The sequence below is a fragment of the Neolamprologus brichardi genome, chromosome 4 (genome assembly GCF_056152115.1).
Source record: "Neolamprologus brichardi isolate AB-2024 chromosome 4, ASM5615211v1, whole genome shotgun sequence".
Classification (NCBI taxonomy): Eukaryota; Metazoa; Chordata; class Actinopteri; order Cichliformes; family Cichlidae; genus Neolamprologus; species Neolamprologus brichardi.
The window spans coordinates 1054877-1079224 of NC_142107.1; the positions used below are offsets into that span (position 1 = coordinate 1054877).

Here is a 24348-nt window from a genome sequence, read left to right on the forward strand (position 1 = left end):
ATGTGTCGGGTTCTTTAATCAACTCCCCAGCTTGAATAATTCTGTTGGGTTATAGTTTGGGTAGCTTTGATCAAATATTAGTTCAAACTTTTACTATCATCCTCCATCTATCAGCCACATCTTGCTAGCGCTGGTTCATGTTATAGCAGTCTTCATATAAAAATGTGATAAACAAAAAAAAAAAAGAAAAATGCTGTTGCCAAGCTACATTCACTGCATAATGACATTTGGGGAAAGCACTGCTTTCATCTAATTCTTGTATTTACAGCATTAAAGTAGACTTTAGCAGTTTTATCAACTAAATAAACACTGCATATCTGTAAGTTATCTACAGTATTTTTACAGTTTGTTGGAAAAAAATGTAAGAAGCAAAATGTTTCTGTTAAAAAAAAGCCTTTTTTGATGTTAATTCATGTATTTCAAAATAACAGGGAAGTTCTGTTAAAATCACATGAAGCATGTTGTTAGATTAAATACATTGGGGGGGGGGGGGGGGGGGGTGTTACTGTGTAGGACCAATGACACTATTTACCAAGAGTCAGACTCCATATTTTCACTTTGCAGTGGGTCATTCCCCTCTTTGGGCTCACTCACTGCAGGTCATTTGAACTGTGTACTGCTGCTTAAAGATGCGGATTTTGTTTGTTCACATGACATAGAGTAGAGGAGGGCACATGAGCTAAGAAGATGAGCTGGATCATTCATATTTCCATTGAGGTTAGTGCTATCACGCACAGGGGAAGACCACAGCACTGCAATCAGGTGAGTGTCTTCTTTTAAAATGCCTGTGTGATGCAAAAATCTTTGTACTTGTTCGGTTTGATTATCTGTCTCAATTTCTTTCTTTGATAAAGTGACAGGTTTCGATAGATAGATAGATAGATAGATAGATAGATAGATAGATAGATAGATAGATAGATAGATAGATAGATAGATAGATAGATAGATAGATAGATAGATAGATAGATAGATAGATAGATAGATAGATAGATAGATAGATAGATAGATAGATAGATAGGTAAAGCTGAAGTCATATTATCACAGCACAAATATGAGTAAGAACAGCTGACTGTGTGTGAGTGTATCCATACTACAGGAATAACTACTAATCATATAGTGGATAATGGAATTACAAAATTCCATATAATGTTACACAGTCACTTAAGGAGAAGGAGGTATTTTAAAGAACTACAAAAAACTACAATATTCAGACTATTATAATATTTAAAAGATCTCCAAAACTCTTCACAGCAACGATAGAAAGGAAAGTGTTCCTTTAAAGCACGGTGGAATAAATAGGTTAAGCTCATTAAGGTGCATTAATATGTCCTGTTGCTTGAGCTTTATAAACAGCGTGGTGTTACTGCTGTTGATAATCCTTAACTGCAGTGTGGCTGGCATTAAGCCCCTGAATACAGGTGTAAATATAGACTCTTAGATTTAAAACCTGCAGCTCAATAAACCAGATTATGCCAGGACATACATTTCCATATCTAAGCATGTCTTGAAAGAATTATTAAATAATTATACAAATTATTTTGTGATGTTCAGAGTAAATGTACAATACGTGTTTAAATAGCTGTTGAGGTTCTATTTGCAAACATCTCACAGTACTTGTCAGAAATTAGCTTGATGAGTTCAGGCAGAATGAAGATAAATCAGAATTTAAAGCAGACTTGCATTATGATGACATTACTTTTTTTCCTTTGTCAGAAGAAACGTCTGTACTTGACCTGAATAGGAGAGAAAAGCTACCAAAACACAAAGTAATTTAAAAACAAAAACAGAAAAAAACAGGACGTATAAATTAATGGATGGACGGATAAACGTATTTCTATTTTTGGTCCATTTTAAGCCTGCTGTTGTTGTGATCCCGACCAGATCAGCAGCTAAACATTTTGAGATTTTTGGTCATATATCAAAACTAAGAAGACACAGTTTAGTTAATTTCACCAGGAATTTGTTATGAACATCCACCACCTATAAGTAGTGCTTACTCGAAAAGGCCTTTAATAGTACCCCATAGTCCTTTTATATAAAATAAAAAGGGTTTCATATTCAGTGTGTGAAACTCTGTCAGTCATTCTTTACTCATTATTGTCAAAGCCAAACTTGCACTTTTCACTGCCTTTGTTGCTACAAATCTTAAAATTTTTGTGTTTTTTCTTTTCTTTTCTTTTGTTTTTTGCAATTATTGGTGCACAACAGCAGACAAGATGGCAACACAGGGCACTTGTGTGGATGAGTCCTAATGTATAGCTTGATACTGAGGTCTGTATTATCAGGTTCCTTGTATCAAAATCTAATAGACAAAAATAACTAGACAAAAATAACAAAAATAAATGCTATACTGCACTGTAAAAAAAAGAAAGAAAAACTGCACAAAAATCACATCGCACACTGGTAATTTTCTGCTAGTACACTGTTTTTAACAGATAATGCACTAGAGGTTTCTGTAAATAGTAAAATTAGACAATGCATTGTACAATAATACCGTATCGTTGCCAAATGTCGCAGATATAATGTTAACTAAAAAGGCATTTCCTAGCCTTTTCTTAGTTTCTTTCTTTCTTATAGTATATAACAGCAGTAATAATAATAATAACAATTACTAGCACTGACGCTTATAAGCCTCAATGACACTCATGTCTCTTATTTAAATTTTATTAAAAGGCAACACAGACAGAACACCACAAACTGCTTCAAAGACGTTTCAACATGGAAGCAAGAGGTCCTAGACGCAGCCCTCAAATTCTACTTTCTGATGATGACAGTGGTCTGTGGATGAAGATGGATTCAAACCATGTGAGCAACCACACAGAAAATGTTTCAGCGACCTCTGAAGACGAAATCACAATGATCTCTGCTGCTCCCACTGCTATAATGAGGTACTACAGTGTGATGGATGATGAAGGTGCAGATGATGTCTTCATCCCTCAACCACCTCCTCCTCCTCCACCTCGCACGGCTTCATCGCTGCCAGCAGAGAAAAGCACAGGTGCAACAGCAAGTAAGTCTGGTGTGACCCTTTCAGTTGACGCAACAGAGGCTGAAGCTAATCCAAGAGGCTTAGACTTGTCTCATAGTGAGGAGCAGTTAATGGTAGCACGAAACGAGCTGGATGAAGAGGTGACTGCAAGTGCAGTGCAGTTGTCTATGGCCAACATATCCAATGAACAAGACTCCACTCCACCAACTTATCAAGAACAACAATCCATGGATGTGACTGGTTGTCTGATGGAAACTGGTTATGATACAGATCGAAGACCTTACGGGAATAACGCCACAGAGAATGACAAACCTGAGGACATTGTAATTATAAGTGAAGAACAGGGAAACTGCTGGGAAGCCAAAACGGAGGAAGACAATTACCCAAAACAAACCCATTCAAACCACAGAGAAGACTCTGAGAATCAGATCCATTTAGACAAAGACGGAGACAAAATAAAACACAAGGACATTGGTGATTTTGATGAAACAGACTCAAAACTATTAAGAGAAAGTATAGCTATCGAGAGTGTGGAGGCAAATTCCGATGATGATTTCAAGCTCTGTAAATGCAACCAAAACAGGACCGATACAGCAACCAGTCAGGCACAGGCTGCTGACTTCCAAGCAGATACGGACAAAGACAATGAAGAGCATGATGACCGTACATCTTTGGACTATAACCTCATAAAGTATGACTGTGTGAGGAAAGAAAGCGGCAGCACAGAAATGCAAGTGCTATCCAGCTCCAAAGGTTCTGAAGAAAGAGAGACAATGGGGGAGCAAGAGGATGGAAGCAGGAAAATATCTACTGATATCCAACAAGGTGAGCAACTGCTTCATCGTCTGCAGCTGGTACAGCTACGACATGATGTGAAAATGTCAGAGAACGCTGATACCCAACAGCAGGCTGTCATGATGGATGAAAAAAAGGGCATGTTTGGGACTGAAACAGAGAATATACCTAGTGAAGAAGAGAGGGAAGAAGGTAGATTTGAAACTCTTAAGGAAGATGAAGAAAAGGTGAGCCTGATGGAAAAGGAAAATAATGAGGACAAAGACATTCAAACAAGAGCAAGGACATCTTCATCCACAATTCCAGGAGAGTCAGAAGAAGACCAGAGGATTGTCAGAATAGATCCGAGTGACTCTAATGACAATCAGAGTGATAGCTGGGAGCCTACAGATTTGTCTCCCAGTAATCCTCATGAAACTTCTAATGAAATTCCATTTCTTTCCACTGGACACCGATTTTCAGCTGCTGAAACCTACATGGAGAGGCAGCTCCATGAGGCAGCCCAGGGGAAGCAGAAGCTGCAGAGAGCTGGAGGTGTTTTCAATCTTGCAGAAAATCCAGATGTGCTGGAGATTCCCTTTAAAACAGATATCTCTCTTGAGTCACTCACTACCAAGGTAGGTACAAGCCAATGCAACGAGTGGCAATTCTCTGAACAGAAGATGCTCAAAGAGATAAGTCAGGATATTCAGAGAGAACTAGTGCTGGTCAATCAAGGTAAAATCCCAGGGGGGTACAGCAAAGGAGAGATCCGCCAGTTAAAAGAGACAAAACTGCTGTTTGAAGCCTTCCAGCAGGACAATCCGGAGGGTCCAACAAGACACCGAAAATCCCCTACAACTCTGAGGAAAGATCACATTTACCCTTCAGTGCTAGAGCGCACACGTAGCCTTGAGATGTTTTCCCTCAAAACTTGTCCTGTTTCCAGAGCACATTCCCTCAGGCTGTACCAATCTGCAAATCTTGAGAAGGAAAAAAGTCCTGACAGCATCAGATCAAAGAGCCCAACTGGAGGTTCACGAGACAAAACTCGCTTATCCCCTTACCCAAAACAAGACAAACACATTCGCCTGTACAGAAGCATGGACTCTATAAGCAATGACGTCTCTACGTTAGCTGTCGAGGGTAAAGCAAAGGCAGCAAATGCAAACAAAGAGTCTTCGATCCTCAAGCAGAACCCATTCTTCAAATTGCGTCCAGCCCTGGCTCTGCAACCAGAGGTAGAGAAGGACATCCGAGAAGCTAAAGAAAGAGAAGAGGAGCTGCGCAAGCAGAGATGCACTCTGTATGGAGAGAAGAGACAGAATAGTGAAGATGAACAAAAGTCACAAACACTCCCAACAGGTTAGTATGCACCTGTTTAACATCAGTTTTATACTACTTAGCAAAGTCCTTAACCTCCTAAGACCTGAACTTTCATGGCATGCATTTTTAATTTCTCTTTGCTATTTGGGCTGATTGGGACCTGATAATTGTAAAAACAAAGAATTACCATATTTTGTTTTACCTGATTTTTGTTTCTGAGAAAAATGACATTCACATATGAGGACATTTGTTTTAAATTTTGATAGAACAGTGGCAGTATAATGTCCTCGTAAGTGGATATCAGGCCCTTGTAGAGCAAAATTTTGTATTTTAGTCTAGACAGCCCAAAATGTGATGTCTACATATGTGGACGCCAGGTCCTAGGAGGTTAAGGACAGCTTTTTATACTATTTACTAAGGAACATTACTATATAATATAATTTTGGCATGATTTGACTTTTACTCGACTAAAGAGTACTCCAAAGTTTTCACAGAAAAATATACTTTTTACTCGACTACAACTATTTGACATGTGAGTGCCTTCCATCAGTGATAAGCAATTGCATGAGCTCTAACCTAATTTGCTCATTTAGCTAAACATTGCTGACAATGTGAAGCATAAAATCTCTAAAACCTCATCAAGGGAAAACAAGAGCCATTTAGGTCTTTATTCATCCCACATGCCTTTTGACACTTAGTCTGAACACTTTAATGAATGCTTCTCAACATTAGCATCACATAGTTTCATCCCAGACATGTTATCAACAACTCACTGTCACCCTGTCACTGATGGTTAAGGGCACATCATGCTGTCAGCTGTCTGATCTAAACGTTGGCTGAGGGAGAACATGAATGGCACTACCTGGAAAATTCTAGTTTGGTTATAGCCTGGTGCAAATAAAAATCAGTTCAGCCCGCTGAAATACCTATTTGAAAGAACTATATGAAATGTAGCTTGTGTGCATTTTTTTCTCCTGTTGCATGAGAACTCAGAAATCAAGGGAGTGTGTCAACAAGTACCACCATGTTAGAATTTAATCATCAGCAGCTGTTGTTGAAGACTGAGTTGATTCCAAGTCATGCTGAAAAAGCTACAAATGACAGTAATATGTGGAAGCAAGAAAGAGTCATTCCTAAGGTCAAATAAGCTGTTTTGTGTTATCCTAAACATTTACAACAGGAAACTTTGTACTTGTTTAACCCAGATACACTGATAAAGCCCGACAAGACAAAAACTTTCACGCTGAAAATATTAACGTGATATGAAAAATAATACAAAATAAGCCTAGAATCCTTTACGTGTATATCAAAAACAAAGGTTTGTGAAACATTTTTGAAAGAATTGGTCGTTCTAAAGTGCTCGATTCCCTCCTAGATATGTAAGTGGTATCATTGCAATGTACAAGCGTCCAGCTGACTTTGTGATTGCTACACATATAGTATGCTAAATGAATGACACCGAAGTTGCGTGTGTCTGGGAAAGCATTTGCATCTTTACTATTTGCTGAGCCATTTAGAAGGCATGGAAATAAAGAAGCTCAATTACCTACTTTCATTACAATGGAACTGTGTAGATTCTCAGAACTACCCTAAAACTTCTAAAATCAGTCAAAGCAGTAGAGAGCTGCTAATCTTACCAAATACAGTAGCTTAGCTACTTAGCTACTTAGTTGTTCTTTTTCTCTTTCTGTCCTACAGACATCAGGAAACAGTCACGGGGGAAACTGGAGCGGGTTTGGCCACCTCCTTCTAAAAAGGACCAGATAAAACTGGAGCAGATAGAGGTGATTCACCTGCAACAAGCCTTAATTCTACATTTACTGTTTTCTTCATTGTTCTGTAAAACTATAGGATGTATTGCTAAACACTGGCAAGAACAGAGGATTATAAAAGGGTTCTGTTTTGTGTATTGCACTGAGTTCTATACAGAAGCATTGAAAAGTGTTGCTACAGAGCTCAGATTTTCAAATTTTGTAATACTAAACAAATACTAAAACAAATAAAAGAAAAAGTATCCTCTTTGTTGTACAAATGCTTGGATAAGTATAATTGATTGTGAATTGAGAAAGCAGGAGCTAATCTCTCACTCTAAATCCAGGTTGTTTTTGTTTTTCTTCGTCTTATCTCACAGCAGGAGCCAAAAGTTCACCGAGCAGGAGGACAGAAAGCTTCTCTCTGGCAACGCTGGGAGTCAGGCCTGATCAACGGGAAGCCATCAAAAGAAAAGAAGTGATGTTATATGTCCTGGTTCTTCAACACTACAAACAGAATATCAGCAGCGCTAGACTTATAGTCAAAATAACCCAAATTGTTATGCTAGTCCCAGCTTCAATACTTCCTCGCTCTTTTAACTCTGCTTTGTATCTGTGACAAATATGCTTTTTTGTATCTTTATTATTATTTAAAAAAAATAATAATAATACCAGTCCATAGATTATGTTAGGAAAAGCTCTTGGACCAAAACAGCCACTGTTCCAGCTGGTCCAGGAAATGACTTTGCTGGAATGCTGGCTAGCATTAGCAGCAACTTCCTGAGAACGCTGGCTAGCATTAGCAGCAACTTCCTGAGAACGCTGGCTAGCATTAGCAGCAACTTCCTGAGAACGCTGGCTAGCATTAGCAGCAACTTCCTGCTCTGTCAGATTTAGAAAGGTTTACACTTTCAGTTGACAGTTCAACAAAAGAGGGGTCTAATCTTATGGAACAACATGGTTTATACTTTTTTTAAAAAATAAATATTGTACCATAAACACAACTGTCAGTTATGTAGACAACACTATAAAACTATTTAAGCTAGCCTACTTGTATGGAAAAAAAACTCATAAAATGTCCTTTGTGAATGTAGCATGCCTAAATCTTCAAGGGTTAACTTAGCAAGAACAAGCAATACAAATAAGAATTAAATTATGGGATGTATGGGATATATTCTTGAGCACAATATTAATAAAGGAACAAGCTGCTTCACACTTTTTTAGCTTTGGTGAGTGTCTTGGTTTATGAAAGTCTATTTCCAAAATGCCCCTAAGCAGGTTTCATAGGTTGGATGCACTGATTCTGGCTGCTCCAGTCACTGTACAATGTCTGAAGGGACTGTTTACTAAGCCACTTTTACTCTTGAATTTACTCTGAGGCCACACAGAGGAGATTACACTGATCACAGCTGCTTTTTTCTGTATAGCTTGATGTATCATTTGTGGGTTTTGTTGCATATTTTCTAACAAACCTAAAGATCATCCAAAGACCAGAAAATCCTAAATGGAGAATAATGATTATTCAAAATAAATTTACACCACTTAATCCATTGAACTGGAATGTTTTGATGCCCTCTAGAGGTTGTTTCATCTTGGAGTTGATTCCAAATTCAAGCTGGTTAAATAGAATTAAAGAGAATAGAATCAAAGAAGATAAACTTAACAAAGGCTTTATTGATTGGCCTGCAGTCACGTTTACAAGGGAGCACCTGGTTTCTAATCTCGACACAGACAGAAGTACACAGCTTAGCCTGTCTAAGTACCATCTGCCACCCCCACTGAGTCTGCCAAAAGAGGAAAGACTTTCACTCTGCCCTTCCTGGCTTGGATATCCCAGTGTTAATTGGCTACCACTGTCATCATCCTATGAGCAGTAAGCGGTACCAAAGCCAAGGTATCAGTGGTTTGCATTTTAACATAGATGCACTAAACATCTATAACATCCAAAAATGTTGCCCTTTGAAAGTCTTTACACATGCATGAAACCCGGCTTTATCTGGTTGGGTCTGGATCTGTAAGAGCGAGTGGCTGTACTTGTCTGTCAATGGCACCATTTGACACAAATATTTAGGACACTTCTCAAACTGAAACCTTTTGCTTTATGCAGTATTTAAATATACTTATTAGTAATTACACATTTTTTCTTTTCCAAGACCTCTGGGTGTGCTCACATGTAGTGCATGTCCTGGGAATAAATTACAATGTTTGGGTGTGATGTATGGAAATATGGGGACATTTTGAGTTGTTAGTCTGTTTTTGATCTTATGTTAGACATGATGTCTAAAAAAATACACTCATCTGCCAATCCATTAGGTACCTATTTTACAGCTTGTTAACACAAATATATAATCAGCCAAACACATGACAGAAACTCCATGCACTTAAGGATAGTGAAGATAAATTTCAATATGATCATCTAAATGGGGAAGAAAAAAAGTGATTTAAGTAACTTTAAACAGCATGGCTGTTGGTGCCAGATGGGCTGATGTGAGTGTTTATAAACTTCTGATTTATTTAGATTTTCCCACACAATCAGTTTTTACAGAGGATGGTTAAAAAAACAGATTTCTGGGTGAAAATACCTTGTAGATATCAGAGATCAGAGGAGAAACAGAGGAGAAGCTGGAAGGCAACAGTATCTCAAATAACCATGCACTGCAACAAAGATATGAAGAACATCACTGAATGCACGACACATCAAACCTTGAAGCAGATGGGCTACAGCAGCAAAAGACCAAACGAAGTCCTGTCAGGTAAGAACATGAAACTGAGGCTACAATTCATACGAGCTTACCAAAATTGGAAAATATAAGATTCAAAAAACATTGCCTGATCTCATGAGGCTCTATTTCTGCGTAACATTCAGACGGTAGGGTCAGAATTTGGTGTAGACAACATGAGAGCATGGATCCATCCTGTCTCATATCAACAGTTCCACAGCTGCTGGTGGGTATATTTTCTTATCAGCTTATCAGCCCTTAAGTACCAACTAAACCACAGCCTACACGAGTACTGTTGCTGACTATGTCCATTGCTTTATAATCACCGTGTATCCATATGTTGGTCGCTGCTTCCAGCAGGATAACACCTCAAACTGGTTTCTTGTACAAGACAGTGAGTTCACGATACTTAAATGGTGTTCAGTCACATCTCAATCCAGCAGAGCATGTTTGGGATGTGGTGATACGCATCATGGATGCGCTGCTGACAAATCTGCAGCAACTTTATGATGCTGTCATGTCAATGTGGACCAGACTCTCTGAGGAATGTTTCCAGCACCTTGTTGAATCTATGCCATGAAGAATTAAGGCAGCTCTAATAGCAACGTGTACCTCATAAAGTGGCCGGAGAGTGAATATTTGAGTATTTTCTTTAGTATTTGGGTGAGTTTTTTGTGTGGAGATGTAAAAATACACTTATTATTTTATTGTTTTATATTAAAAGGCAGTCACATGCTCACACTGGACATGAATTAATTTACACCCAATGTGGATGTAAATATGCATTATTACAAAAACCTGAAGAGGGCAGTAAAACCTTAATAATATTAGGCTGTATTTCAAGCCATCTAACTGAAATAACCTTATATGTCAGAACTTTAGCCTACAGTGTAAGTAATGACTCAAATCAAGTGTAAACATGGTTATTTCCCTGTACTTAAAATAACAATGAAACAACAACAACTTTGACTTGTCTCCAGTGACACAGTAAGACCCTCATCCCTGACCCAAAACCCGTAAGATGCCTCCAGGCTGACGTCTCCGGTTTGTTTCAGTTCGTTTCTTATACAGGGGATGAAGTCACTTCAATGGAAGGCATATGCTGAGAAAGTACAGTTGTTATGTAACCTCGGCAATTTATCCAATGATGAGTCACTTGCTTGACAGAACTAGAGCCACCAGCTTTCATGCAGTATCAAATTTATCTACAGTACGTTGAATAAAAAGTTGCTTAATGGAACATCTGCGTCATTTTTTTTTCTTTTGCAAAAGCATGTGGGTGGTAATTTCTTCAGATGTTTGGCTAACACTGTGAGTCATTCATGAGGGCTGTCATGTTCAGAACGCAGTCGGGCCACGTTGTTCTAAAAAAGAAACAAACTCTGCACCCTGTGAAAAACAACACGTCAGACGATTAATCTCCCTGTAATGTTATCTGTTTCTGAAGAACACCTAAATCTTTCTGTTCTAAGAAATACTGCGGCAGTGGAATAAACTGTCCCTGAAAAGGAAGATTTAAGAGGGAAAGTAATCGGTTGAGGTTGACACATGACGTTCCCACATCTCTTGGGAACCACAACAGAATTTTCATTGCTTCTTTCAGTGTATCTGTGTAACTCCACAAACCTCTGCCAGGAAGCAGATTAAAAAAAAAGAAAAAAAAAGTTGGCAGTTTAAGAAGAAATGCCATACAGAGAGACGGGGGGGCCTAAATGAACACACTCGATTCTATTATTGTATCCCACTCTAGCTGGAGTGCACGAATGCCAAGAGCTCTGATAGAGGAGAACAGCGACGACTGTGACATCACTGCTCCTTCAGCACTGTGAGACGGGGCTAGACTCGGCTCTGCACCAGCAGCAGCAACCTAAGGCGATGGACAGATGATGGATGACTCATTCTCCGCCACCCACGCCACTTCCAGTCGTCAAGAAACTCTCACCGGGCCCCACACGGTGATCTGGTCGCCCCGAGGGGAAGGATAGACAAGTAGTTGTGATGTTCAAGTAAGAAAGAAAGTTACCGCATTTTATTCCCCAGATGATGGAGATATAAATAAGGTTTAAAAAACAAATGCACGCAATGAGTCAGCTCTTAAGACATCCTAACACATTTGAAAGTGAGTATACATAAAAAGTGCTCTGTAAAAGGGCAATAAACAGTCTGTTAAAGGTATTGAATTTGTTTCTTGAATATGATGTTTAAATGTAATGGATAATTAGTGGAAAAGAAAACTAGAAATAACAGATGAATGAGTAAAACCATTCTTATTGTACAGTTATGGTTACAGTCTCTCTCACGACCTTCATACCCTTTTGTATTCAATGAATTTAACAAAAAACGAACACAGTCATAGATGATGGTGACTAATATTGGGATTGCTTTTGTTTATTTTTTCAAGTTTTCATTAGATATAGAAAAGCTCTGACAGTTAATTTGTTTTTAGACAAAAAAAAAGTCTTATTTCTTTATATTTTCATCCAATTAGCCAGACATTATTGTAATTTTTAATTGGTCTTCAGCAATAGGTCTCCAGGCATTTACACTTATTTGCTGAATTTACACTGATTCTTAGTCCTGTCCTTGCACCTAAACATTGGTTTAAGCAGTGTTTTTTGTTAGTTAAGCCACTTCACACTGACCTATGAATCATTCAAGCAAAAAAAACCCTCCAAACTTAGTGTTATGACTACATATAACAGATACATTAGCAAAGAACCAGTTTTGAATTTGCATCTTTAAATGCTTTGTTGCAAAAAAGACTTGCAAAAACATATAAGTGTACCTGTTTCATTAGCTGAATCTATGAAAAATGGCAAAGATAACACAGTTTAGTATAAATCAAAGAGCTATTTGACTAAAAGCTCTTTGTTTCCCAAAGAGCTATTAGTCAAAACCTTGGCATATCTGCATGGTGTGCAGTGTACATCAAAAAACAAGTGGAGGACAGAAGAAGAAGTGACAGGCTTAACAAAAACAGAACATCTACAGCAGATGAACGGTATCTGAAAGTTGTGTTCTTAAGAAACAGGAAGAAATCCAGTAAAGACCTGACACAGGACCTGAGAGATGAATCTGGCTGTTCACTGAAGCCTCATCAGAAATGCTCTCAGTGGAAGCAAGGCTGCCAAGACATCATTTGTAAGGAAGGAAGGAAACAGGATGAAAAGGATGGGGTATTTCAGATTATATAAGAACTGGGCTGAAAATCAGTATGACAGGTCATATGAAGTTGTGAATCCAAAGTTGAAAATTTGGCTTCAAATTATTGTGAATAGAGGAAGGAGGTCAGGAGAGAGCTACAGCAGAGAGTGTGTACAGTCATCTTTAAAACGCGGTGGAGGCTCTGTCATAATTTGGGGCAACATTTTATCCAGTGGTGTTGGAGATCTTGTCAAAATTGATGGAATTATGAACGCAGAAAATTTAGATTCACCATACAGTACCATCTGGAAAGCATCTAATTGGTCTTCTTTTTACAGAGAACTTAACAAAAGGATGAAAATATCCGAAGACGAGCTTTGAAGAAGCCTAGAGAACTATTCCTGAAGACTACTTACAGGGCGATTGTGGCTCAAGAGTTGGCAGTTCGCCTTGTAATCGGAAGGTTGCCGATTTGAGCCTTGGCTTGGACAGTCTCGGTCGTTGTGTCCTTGGGCAAGACACTTCACCTACTGCCTACTGGTGGTGGTCAGAGGGCCCCAGTGTTCGGCAGCCTCGCCTCTGTCAGTGCGCCCCAGGGTGGCTGTGGCTACAATGTAGCTTGCCATCACCAATGGGTGGATGACTGAACGTGTAAAGCGCTTTGGGGTCCTTAGGGACTAGTAAAGCGCTATACAAATACAGGCCATTTACTTAACAAGAAAGCTGCCTAAGAGAGTTCAGGCTATGTTGAAGAACAAAGGTTGTTCAACAAAATATTTTGCCTTACATATTGTATTTCCATGTTTGTTTGCACATGTTTCAATAAATCACTGCACCTATTTCCCATTTTCCTAGAAAAATATGAAGAAATAAGGTGTGGCTCAGGACTTGTACTGTACTGTATTGTATGAACCAACAAGTGATGCAACAACTGAGCACACCTTTCATAAATGTGCTGATATTTTTAACTATATGTGCACCAGACTTAGTTTCTATGACACAATTGTTCATCAAATGGAGTTATGGCGATGGCATATAGTTAGCATGGTTACATTTGAAACTTTTTCCTTCTTTAAAAAGTCTTGGATCTTGTTTTGGATCAATTCTCTCCTGCCAAACTTCTTAGTCATCTTTTCATTCAGTACATGGGTACACAAACTTGTTTTCATGGTGCCATCTATAAATGTCATCTCCCCCACAGCTTCTGCGCTCGTGTAGCTCCATATCAGCACACTGCCCCCTCCATGCTACATGGTCGGCGCTATATGTAGTCACTTAATTAGTCGTGACCAGATCCTCACCATCCCTGATTCAAACTATTACCAAGTAATGCCTTGTAATATTCACTGGGCTGTTCTTGTTCTTTGGCAAAGTCTCCTCTCAGCAGTTTTGTGAGCACTGGTTTTCTTCTTGGAGAGCATCTGCTGAGGTTGACCTCATGTAAAGTGACTGTCTGAGCAGTCAGTTTCCACATGCAATCCTTGGGCCAAGTCAGAAGCACTTACTGCTTTGTTGCAAGGTTACATAAACAGCAAACCGTGTGGGTGTTATTTTTCAGGACGGCCACTGTTCCTTCTGTTGGTAGTATGGCTGTGTTAGTGCTTCCTCTCATATGAAGTCCCACTGGTTTCTTTTTCAAGTAATGGCAAGTCCTTACTACTTGGAGCCATATTGCATAACTCACAAACCAATGCCAAAATTTTAAAGACCTGTAGTGTTCACATCTTCTTTCCTAGTGAGACTTAAACACATGATGACGTTACATGTCTACCAAACCCATTTGAAATGGCACATCAAATACAATACATGTGGAACATGAGTTCAGGGGATGAAGACTGCTTGACTTCATCTGTGGGATTATGTATGAGAGTGATGTATAGAAGCAACTGCCCATTGTGCGCTTATGTAGAGTATGCATATTTCATCACGTCTTCTCTTTCCACTAAGAAACATGTTCGGGCTATTTGACATCTTCTTGAATTACTGACGTGAAATGAATGAATAAACACTGGGTGGCAGGGATCATGAGGTAAGGACAGAATAAACAGACCTCAGATGGCCCTGCTCAGTGGAGCCATTGTCCTCAACAAACCCCTCTATTTGGTTTCACTTTCCCCCTCCTCCTTGCCCTCGCTCTTTCTGTTTGCACAATAACAACTCAACTGTCTAATTCCATTATCCCACATTACAACAGTCAACAATAATATAACGAAGCGATGCACCATGACACGATGAGTGTGTTTGTTAAAGTCGTCAGTTACTCTTGCATTGCATTGTACTCGTCTGTCTGCTTGGAGAAACATTTGCTTTTCTGAAAAGCATAAATATGCCACTCTATAGTATATTTAAGTAAGCAAATCAAGTGTTTGTGTGTACAATTTGCACTTATCTGTTCTGTTTGTTTAGTTGTGGGTTAACTGCAAAACAGTAAAAATAAATCAGTTTAATATATTTTAAAGTGAATGAACATTTCCTTTTTTAGAAACAAACAGTTACAGAGACTTTATTCTGAATTCTACAAGTGCATTGTGCAATTTCTCATTGTTATCATTAGGAAAACAGTATTTGAAGTAACTACCAGTTAATCTTTGTCCCATTCAGCTGCCATAAACTAATGCCAATTACTTCTTAAAGCATCATAAACTAGATAAGTAACATTAGGCAACGTGTCTGTGAAGGTTCTCAGTCATCCAGGTCATCGTAGTCAAAGGAGCTTGCAAAGAAAAGCGTCTGGACTTCTTTAAGTTACTTGAAAAGTAACTTAAAGAAGTCCAGACGCTTTTCTTTGCAAGCTCCTTTGACAACATTAGGCAACATTTTACAATAGCTCCTCTGTAACTTTCCATTTGAAGGTAGCCTTTGCACACAGCACTTATCCTTTTAGATGAAAACATAATTGATGGTTTCAGAAAGTGTTCGACCAGTGACAAGGACAATTATTACATGTAATTATATGGCTGCTTGTGCAATGAGCGGGGCTTAGTGTGAGAAAGACACACATTCTTTACTGTGAGTGTTCATAAGTAAATGGACAGGGTGACCTAAGGCTGCAGAGATTTCAACAATAACTGGGAAGCAAATCCTTTCACACAGCTAGGTTTTCATCTTTGAACTATTCCTTCCATCTCTGAGCCGCTGCCTGGGTTTGTTGGCTTTGAGCATCAAGGGGGCAGTTCAGTCTGGGTTAAGCCTTTTCAGCCAACTGTTCAAAGCCCTTTTTGCACGGTTTGCCTGACTAGCCGCTTCTCCTGCTGAACTGCCTCCTATTCCATTTTAGGATTTATAGGAATCCCGATCCTCTCGTTCGACTATCAAGAAAATCCACCCCCTGTATGGGATTAGGATTCGGTCTGTATTACATAAAAGTGAAGATTACATCCTTGGTCAATGTTAAACCCAAAACGGGGTCCTCCCGTGAGACAACAATAGCACTGTGGTACAGGCCGTTGTGGATACTAGGATCATAACAAAAATACTTTCCGAGTTCAACAGGATTTGTAAACTGAATAGAAGTCAGACACATGCGGCCTGCAAAAAGATTTTTAACAAATTCCCTCCTTTGCCTCTTAAAAATGAATGAAAAAAAACATCAAATGAGCTGAAAAGTAGACCTACTGTGATCAGTTCCAGCTGCAATGAAATTGTTTTTGGATTGAGTAGATTTACACGATTCACAGGTTCCCCCCCCCCCCCCCCCCCCAAAAAAAAAAAAAACAACCAAACAAAAACAACCCCTCAGTTCCCCCCCTCTGTCTAAAACAAGCCAAGCTGCTCGTAAACAGAAGGTTTGAAGAGCAGGCGGGAGGGGCGGCTGTGCTCCCAGCCAGCGCTGTGTGCTGGAGATGCCCAAATTAATGATCTCGTCTCACTTCAAACAGATCCAAGTAAAACAATTTACTCTGAGCATTTACAGCAAGTGTAATAGAAAGCAGCAGTGCACGCAACTCCAAATGTTAAACATGTATCAGGTTTAGTCTTGACAAATTAGAAAACAAACAAAATAGGGGCGCTCACTGATAAGTGTACGTCACAGTAGTTATAGTTGGAAAGGATGGATGTGCTTCAATACATATATAAATAGATATATAGATAGATGTAGACATAGATAGTTAGTGAGTGCCTGTATTTAGTTTGTTTTAATGACATCTGTTGATTACTTTCACATACATAAACCTCATTATTTAATAAACAAATTAATAACCTGTTAAATGATATTAATTTATAAAGTGTATCAAGCATATTTCAAGTATAAGGATCCATCCATTTTCTACTGCTTGTCAAGGTCCAGGTTGTGGAAGTTGTGAAAGTAGGAACTTCCCAGACCTTTTTCCTCCCGATGTGTATAGCACTGCAGACACTGTGCCAATTCACCTGTCTTTCTCCTGCCCAGTTCCCATCACTTGTCACCAACACCCTCCCCAAGCTGGGCACCTGTTTTCAGCTGAAAACCACGGCTTCTTTTTTGTGTGTCACACTGTAATATTTACAAGCACTGAAAATGAGATATAAGAGTGGCGCAAAAGGGATTTCACAAAACATAACCTTGGTTGGTTACAGGAGGATGAGACTGTGCAAGATCCACTTCTTGTTATGAAAGGTAATGATTTTCTCATGTAATGTATTCTGTTTCTTCTTTAAAACAATATCAGAGGTTAAAGCAATCAGGATGAAGGCTCGAAAAGTCCTCTTGTCTTAATGTGGTCAATGCTTCCGTATCATAGCGTGCTTACCTGAAAAGAGTAAACAATGACCAGTTGTCATGTTTGACATTAAAAATCATTCATTTCTGAATGTGCCGAACCTTTTTTCTTTTTTTTCTGCTTTGTGAAACTATCAGGTTAGGCTGGGCTAACAAAGTTTGCACTCCAGCAATTTCAAAGCTACCCTAGATAGCAATTTGTTTGGAGAACATATCAGTTAGTCCTACAATCCTTTTCCATGTAATAAGTAACCGTTTAATGTACACTTTCAGTCTAGATATGGTACAGTCTGCCTGATGTAATCATTTGATTAAATAAAGCACCCAACATCCAGCTCAGTATAAGGTTTGATGTAGATGAGCTGTTTATTTGATATGAAAGAGTTTTTTTGACAGCAGTTACTGATGGCATAATGATGCACTGAACAATCAGTTCACCTAGAGTTACTGGAAAAGTCTGTGTCTGCATAAAAAGGATCTAAATGAATGAATGAACACGGACTCTTGCAAACTCTTGGGAGACAGACAACATCTCCTTTTCAAAGGTCCTTAAAAAATGACAGCATGCTAAAAGTATGTTTTTACATCAAACTTTGAATGAGCCTTGTCCTATAAATAAAAGTTTTTTAAAAAAGTCAAAATATGAGAACCAGAGAAGAGCAGTTCTAAAGTTTAATTAATCCTCTTAGATCTAAGTTTCATTTAGCCTGGAGAAATAGTTTGTTGCTTTATAAGAAAGCCCTCCGCAAAGCCAGAACAGCTTACTACTCATCACTGATTGAAGAAAATAAGAACAACCCCAGGTTTCTCTTCAGCACTGTAGCCAGGCTGACAAAAAGTCAGAGCTCTTTTGAACCAACCATCCCTTTAACGTTAACTAGTGATGACTTCATGAACTTCTTCACAAATAAAATTTTTATCATTAGAGAAAAAATTACCAATAATCATCCCACAGATGTAATATTATCTACAGCTACTCTTAGTACCATTGATGTTAAGTTAGACTCTTTTTCTCCAATCGATCTTTCTGAGTTAACTTCAATAATTACTTCCTCCAAACCATCAACGTGTCTTTTAGACCCCATTCCTACAAAACTGCTCAAAGAAGTCCTGCCATTGATTAATTCTTCGATCTTATATATGATCAACCTATCTCTAATAATCGGCTATGTACCACAGGCCTTCAAGATGGCTGCAGTTAAACCTTTACTCAAAAAGCCATCTCTAGACCCAGCAGTCTTAGCTAATTATAGGCCAATCTCCAACCTTCCTTTCATATCAAAAATCCTTGAAAGAGTAGTTGTCAAACAGCTAACAGATCATCTGCAGAGGAATGGTTTATTTGAAGAGTTTCAGTCAGGTTTCAGAGCTCATCACAGCACAGAAACAGCTTTAGTGAAGGTTACAAATGATCTTCTTATGGCCTCTGACAGTGGACTCATCTCTGTGCTTGTCCTTCTTGACCTTAGTGCAGCATTCGATACTGTTGACCATAATATCCTATTAGAGCGATTAGAACATGCTGTAGGTATTACAGGTATTGCACTGCAGTGGTTTGTATCATATCTATCTAATAGACTCCAATTTGTGCATGTAAATGGAGAGTCCTCTTCACACACTGAGGTTAATTATGGAGTTCCACAGGGTTCAGTGCTAGGACCAATTCTGTTTACATTATACATGCTTCCCCTAGGCAGCATCATTAGAAGACATAGCATACATTTTCACTGCTATGCAGATGACACCCAGCTCTATCTGTCCATGAAGCCAGATAACACACACCAATTAGTTAAACTGCAGGAATGTCTTAAAGACATAAAGACTTGGATGGCCACTAACTTTCTGCTTCTTAACTCAGATAAAACTGAGGTTATTGTACTCGGCGCTGAAAAGCTTAGAAATATGGTATCTAACCAGATTCTTACTCTGGATGGCATTACCTTGGCCTCTAGTAACACTGTGAGGAACCTTGGAGTCATTTTTGACCAGGACATGTCCTTCAACGCACATATTAAACAAATATGTAAGACTGTGTTCTTCCATTTGCGCAACATCTCTAAAATTAGAAATATCCTGTCTCAGAGTGACGCTGAAAAACTAGTTCATGCATTTATTACTTCCAGGCTGGACTACTGCAATTCATTATTATCAGGATGTCCAAAAAACTCACTGAAAAGCCTTCAGCTAATCCAAAATGCTGCAGCAAGAGTACTGACAGGGACTAGAAAGAGAGAGCATATTTCTCCTGTTTTGGCTTCCCTTCATTGGCTTCCTGTTAAATCCAGAATTGAATTCAAAATCCTGCTCCTCACATACAAGGTCTTAAATAATCAGGCCCCATCTTATCTTAATGACCTTGTGGTACCATATCACCCTATTAGAGCACTTCACTCCCGCTCTGCAGGCCTACTTGTTGTTCCTAGAGTATTTAAAAGTAGAATGGGAGGGAGAGCCTTCAGTTTTCAGGCCCCTCTTCTGTGGAACCAGCTTCCAGTTTGGATTCGGGAGACAGACACTATCTCTACTTTTAAGATTAGGCTTAAAACTTTCCTTTTTGCTAAAGCATATAGTTAGGGCTGGACCAGGTGACCCTGAATCCTCCCTTAGTTATGCTGCAATAGATGTAGGCTGCCGGGGGATTCCCATGATGCATTGAGTTTTTCCTTTCCAGTCACCTTTCTCGCTCTCTATGTATTAACAGACCTCTCTGTGTTGAATCATATCTGTTATTAACCTCTGTCTCTCTTCCACAGCATGTCTTTTATCCTGTCTTCCTTCTCTCACCCCAACCGGTCGCAGCAGATGGCCGCCCCTCCCTGAGCCTGGTTCTGCCGGAGGTTTCTTCCTGTTAAAAGGGAGTTTTTCCTTCCCACTGTCGCCAAAGTGCTTGCTCATAGGGGGTCATATGATTGTTGGGTTTTTCTCTGTATCTATGAAGCGCCTTGAGGCGACTTTTGTTGTGATTTGGCGCTATATAAATAAAATTGAATTGAATTGAATTGAATTGAATCTAAGTCAACCCTAACCCTCATCTGTGATGACCTTAATCCTAACACTGTAAGAATGTGTCATTTCTCTAATTATTCAGATGATTCTCCAAATTCTTGGAAAATAAAATGATTTAAACCTAAATCTAAATGTTCTTCTTTTAGATTTACCCTTTGACCCAGGGTTTGGGTCATCACTAGTGATGACTTAGACCTCAGAGGGTTAACCTAAAAACTTTTCACCACTAAGTGTCACTAGTGGTAAAAAGTCAATTAACTGCCCACTGCAGTTAATTGAGTTTTGTTTTATTACCGCTCCCAATTCAACTCCATAATCCTAGCTATAGTGGCTACTGTATGACAAACAGTTATCCCATAACAACTGCAGCCGGCCGGCATGTTTCTACTACTGTTTGATCAGGATCTGCCCCTGAGTTTTTCTCTTATATGTGGCAGGCTGTCAGTCTACTGTTTACTTCTGCTGCCAATGCTGGGTGAGAAGCATCCAGCTTTACTTACTCCTGAAGAGACTGCAAAACTCTGTGAAGGGAGTTTGATACGAGTCAATGAGTCAGAGAATCTCACCTCTCTGCTAAATTAAAGCTCTAATGCTACAGCCACACAGAGGTAAGTTGTTGAAGATAATCAGAACTGTCAGTAGCGCTGCTCTTTTTGCCACTGTTAGCTGATGTTATGTATTATGGTAATATGGTGAGAAGGAAGACGATGACATTTTATCCAAATACCGATCACGTTGTCTCTTTCCTTCATGTTTTCACTTCATTGGTGAAGTGGACCCCTTCTCAGACAATAAAACATAAGTATGATCCTCCATATCTTGAGTTTAAAATGTCCCAGAACACCTATGATTTCTCTTCTTCACCACCTTTGACGTTTTGTGGCAAGATAGTGGCTAAGTATGGAATGCCAGGACTGCCAAAATAATTTAATTAAATACACCTTTAAAAATTAATTAAATGTGTCAATAATTAATTACAATTGGAATTAATTAATTAAATACATATTTAATTAATTAAATATTGACACATTTAATTCATTATATATTTATTTCACATTTTAATTAATTATTGACACATTTAATTCATTATATAATGGTGTATTTAATTAATTCATTTTGGCAGTCCTGGCATTCCATAGTTACATATGTAAAACGCCATTACTTGGAAGGGAGAGCTCCATCCCAGCCACTATATTTAAATATGGTGGGGCAACATGGCGGCTTCCACAAACCGAAAACTTACTCCTGCGTGATTTTAATGCACTAATTATAAGTTTACAAGAATGGATCCGTTTGTTTGAAGATGTAATTACACACTCTTTTTTTTTTGTTGTTCTTTTGAATAACCTCATCACTGACTCTAATTTCCAGATTACACAGAGGTAAGTGACTGGCACACTGTGTGGGACTACTATTGATGAATTAAGACTTAGAACAAATGCAAATGCAAATAATAGGTAAAAAGTAAAAATGCCACTTTAATGGTTCCAATCAAAGCACAAAATTATCGTTTAATAACTGAAAATATCTATGAAGGTACAGATTTAAATATTGCGTAATCTAATTCCAATCATAAGGAGTGATTAAAAACAAACACTGGGCAGATACATGAGAGCCTGGCCAGTATAAACAGATGTTGCAACACTGTGTTGCATGTCTACTTGGCTTCTAATCTGTGAAATCAACACCCATTTGTCATGTGGCTTAAAGGGTTTAGATTCTATTATTTCTAGCATGTAATGTCATTGAGAAGAGTTTTTGGAGGGTGGAAAGGTTAGCAAATTAACAAATAGTGACTCACCACAAACAGCTTTATCTGCCATCTGCTCATATACATGCGGTTAATACAGGCAGCATTCATTTGGATGGGGCTATCGAGGGTTGTTTTGATGACTGAAGTTCAAGAATACCAAAGCTTTGCCAAGGCAGCCTTGAGTGAACCTGAGCACTAAGGACACCGTGCCACTGTCATTCTGCAATGAGCTAGGTGGAAACTGGGCCATCTATATCTGGACTACCCTCTGATTATGAAGAGATTATGCAACCGCACAGCATGCTTTACATAACTGGTTATAGCACCCATATAGTCTTTGCTCCCGAAAAGGAATAATTATTCACCCAAGTCACCTGCCCCCGTGACATCTAAACAAATATGTCATTCACTTCTAACATCTATTTCCTTCAACCACATTAACTTTCAGCCACGTTGCGACTGTGATGCAGATGGGTAGCTGAGAGCAAAGGACACTTACAATTCATTTACAATTACATGGAAAAGCAAATGTCTGGTAAAAACACTATGACTCTCCAAATCTCTCCGTAATACTGTGTGCAAACGTTTTAAAAAAGTTTTACAGCTCTGTGCACACTCCAGGGGAACAAAAGAGGATCAAACAAGGGGAGGGGATGAAAGTTTTGGATGATTCATATTGCTGAACATTTACGTCCTTCTCTTTTTCTCTTGCCAGATTCATTTCTGCCATTTAAGGTTTAATGTTTAAAAAAATGTGCTTAAAGGTCATGCAGTTGCATCACAAAGCTAGCTATTCAGCTAACAACTCTTGTTAAGTCGAATTGTTGAATGTTGTGATTATGTTCTTAAATTTGCACAGTCTTGGTTCAAGCAGTAGGATCAAGACATTTCTTTGATCCTGAGCACCGCTCCAGCCACTCTGTGCTGGGGGAGGTTTTATTGCAGAAACATCGAATCTGAAAGATCTGTTTCTTGTGATGTTGCTTCCTGCTTTTATGACTTTGGGTTGGAGACAGGTTAGGAGCGTGAGCTCCAAGAGCTGGTTCTTGACCAAAGACTTCTCTTGCTAGCAAGTAAAAGATGTTCGTCTTGTTTATGTTGTTAACGAGAATAAGTTTCTAAACTAGCGGGGCTTGTGGAAACACAGACCCAACTCTCTTTGAAAGCTGTGTCTAAATGTCTCCAAATAATCATTGTGTTATTGATTTGCCTGCTAACAGATCTCACAGCAGTCCATCGGCAGCTAAACACCGTGACTGTCATTAATTGCTGTTTACTCACCACCCTTTTTATTTCAGAATGACTTGGTGGTGGATGTTGGGGGAGGATGCTATCTGGGAAAAGACTCTGGTCCTGTTGCTTGTTTGTATTTCAGTGAAAATGGGAGAGCACTGGTTTATACAGTGCTGTGGCTCCTCTGAATGGTGGGTCAATCAAGGAAACCAGTCATTTGTCATTATTCTATCACATGGAGTCTGACTCTTCACACCTCTTTGGCACTACGGCTCAACACTCAGACAGATCTGGGAGGACATTTTTGCACTCTCCCTGCATCGCTTTGGTCGATGGCAGGTCATAGGAAAGAGGCCTTCTGGTAACTGTTCTGTTTGCTTGATTACATTTCGAAACATCTTTTTAAAAATAAACGCTGGCTCGGTTTGTCATTCCTTCTGCAGCTGCCTTTTTGATTAATCCCCTCACATTCTCCCGAGACATGTCCCCGCTAATAAATGTAATTTGTTTTATGAGCATTTCATAAGTCTCCACCCCCACTTCTCCCCAAGTCCTAACTCCCCTACCCATCCCCAAACGGTCAGAAGTGGTTGCTTTGGTAACAGCATGACGTATTTAAGAGCCCAAGAATAGAAGCATGAGGAGGAAAGCGGGTCTGAGGCTCTTGGCTCCAGCCTCACAATAAGTCTGAATGCCATTCCAAATGTTTCCCTCTAATTTGTGTCAAAGGCCAACATTTAAATGATGCTGACATTTTTGTGTGATTACGGAGCCGGCAGGAAGTTCTGTGCCGACACCGTCGTTGGTGAGGTTACCTGCTCGTGGTTTCCCTGGTGAGAAAAAAACAAATAAACACCCCACCTGGCTGGTTGAGTACACTAAGGTCATCGATTGATGCAGTAATCCGACTGAAGCATTTGGATGGGCAGCATACAAACAGAGGCACTGACAAC

General features: G+C 39.1%; 1 protein-coding gene across 2 annotated transcripts; it reads left to right on the forward strand.

Annotated features, from left to right (window-relative positions):
• Positions 1–687: 687 nt before the first annotated feature.
• On the forward strand, positions 688–8055 carry LOC102793112 (uncharacterized). Of its 2 annotated transcripts, none has more exons than XM_006805043.2 (4): positions 688–762; positions 2674–5128; positions 6788–6873; positions 7221–8055. In XM_006805043.2, the coding sequence occupies exons 1-4, from the start codon at positions 688–690 to the stop codon at positions 7320–7322; spliced, it is 2718 nt and encodes a 905-aa protein (XP_006805106.2). In that variant the 3' UTR covers positions 7323–8055. The 2 variants fall into 2 exon arrangements, with proteins under 2 accessions (XP_006805106.2, XP_035769899.2); XM_035914006.2 differs by having other exon boundaries at positions 728–762; positions 7224–8055.
• Positions 8056–24348: the final 16293 nt, after the last annotated feature.

What these genes read in the sequence shown, in the direction of transcription:
- LOC102793112 (XM_006805043.2), top strand. Translation starts at nt 688, where the DNA reads ATGAGCTGGATCATTCATATTTCCATTGAGGTTAGTGCTATCACGCAC. An exon ending in GACCACAGCACTGCAATCAG is followed by an intron (nt 763 to 2,673) that starts GTGAGTGTCTTC and finishes TTTTATTAAAAG; the next exon opens with GCAACACAGACAGAACACCA. An exon ending in GTCACAAACACTCCCAACAG is followed by an intron (nt 5,129 to 6,787) that starts GTTAGTATGCAC and finishes TCTGTCCTACAG; the next exon opens with ACATCAGGAAACAGTCACGG.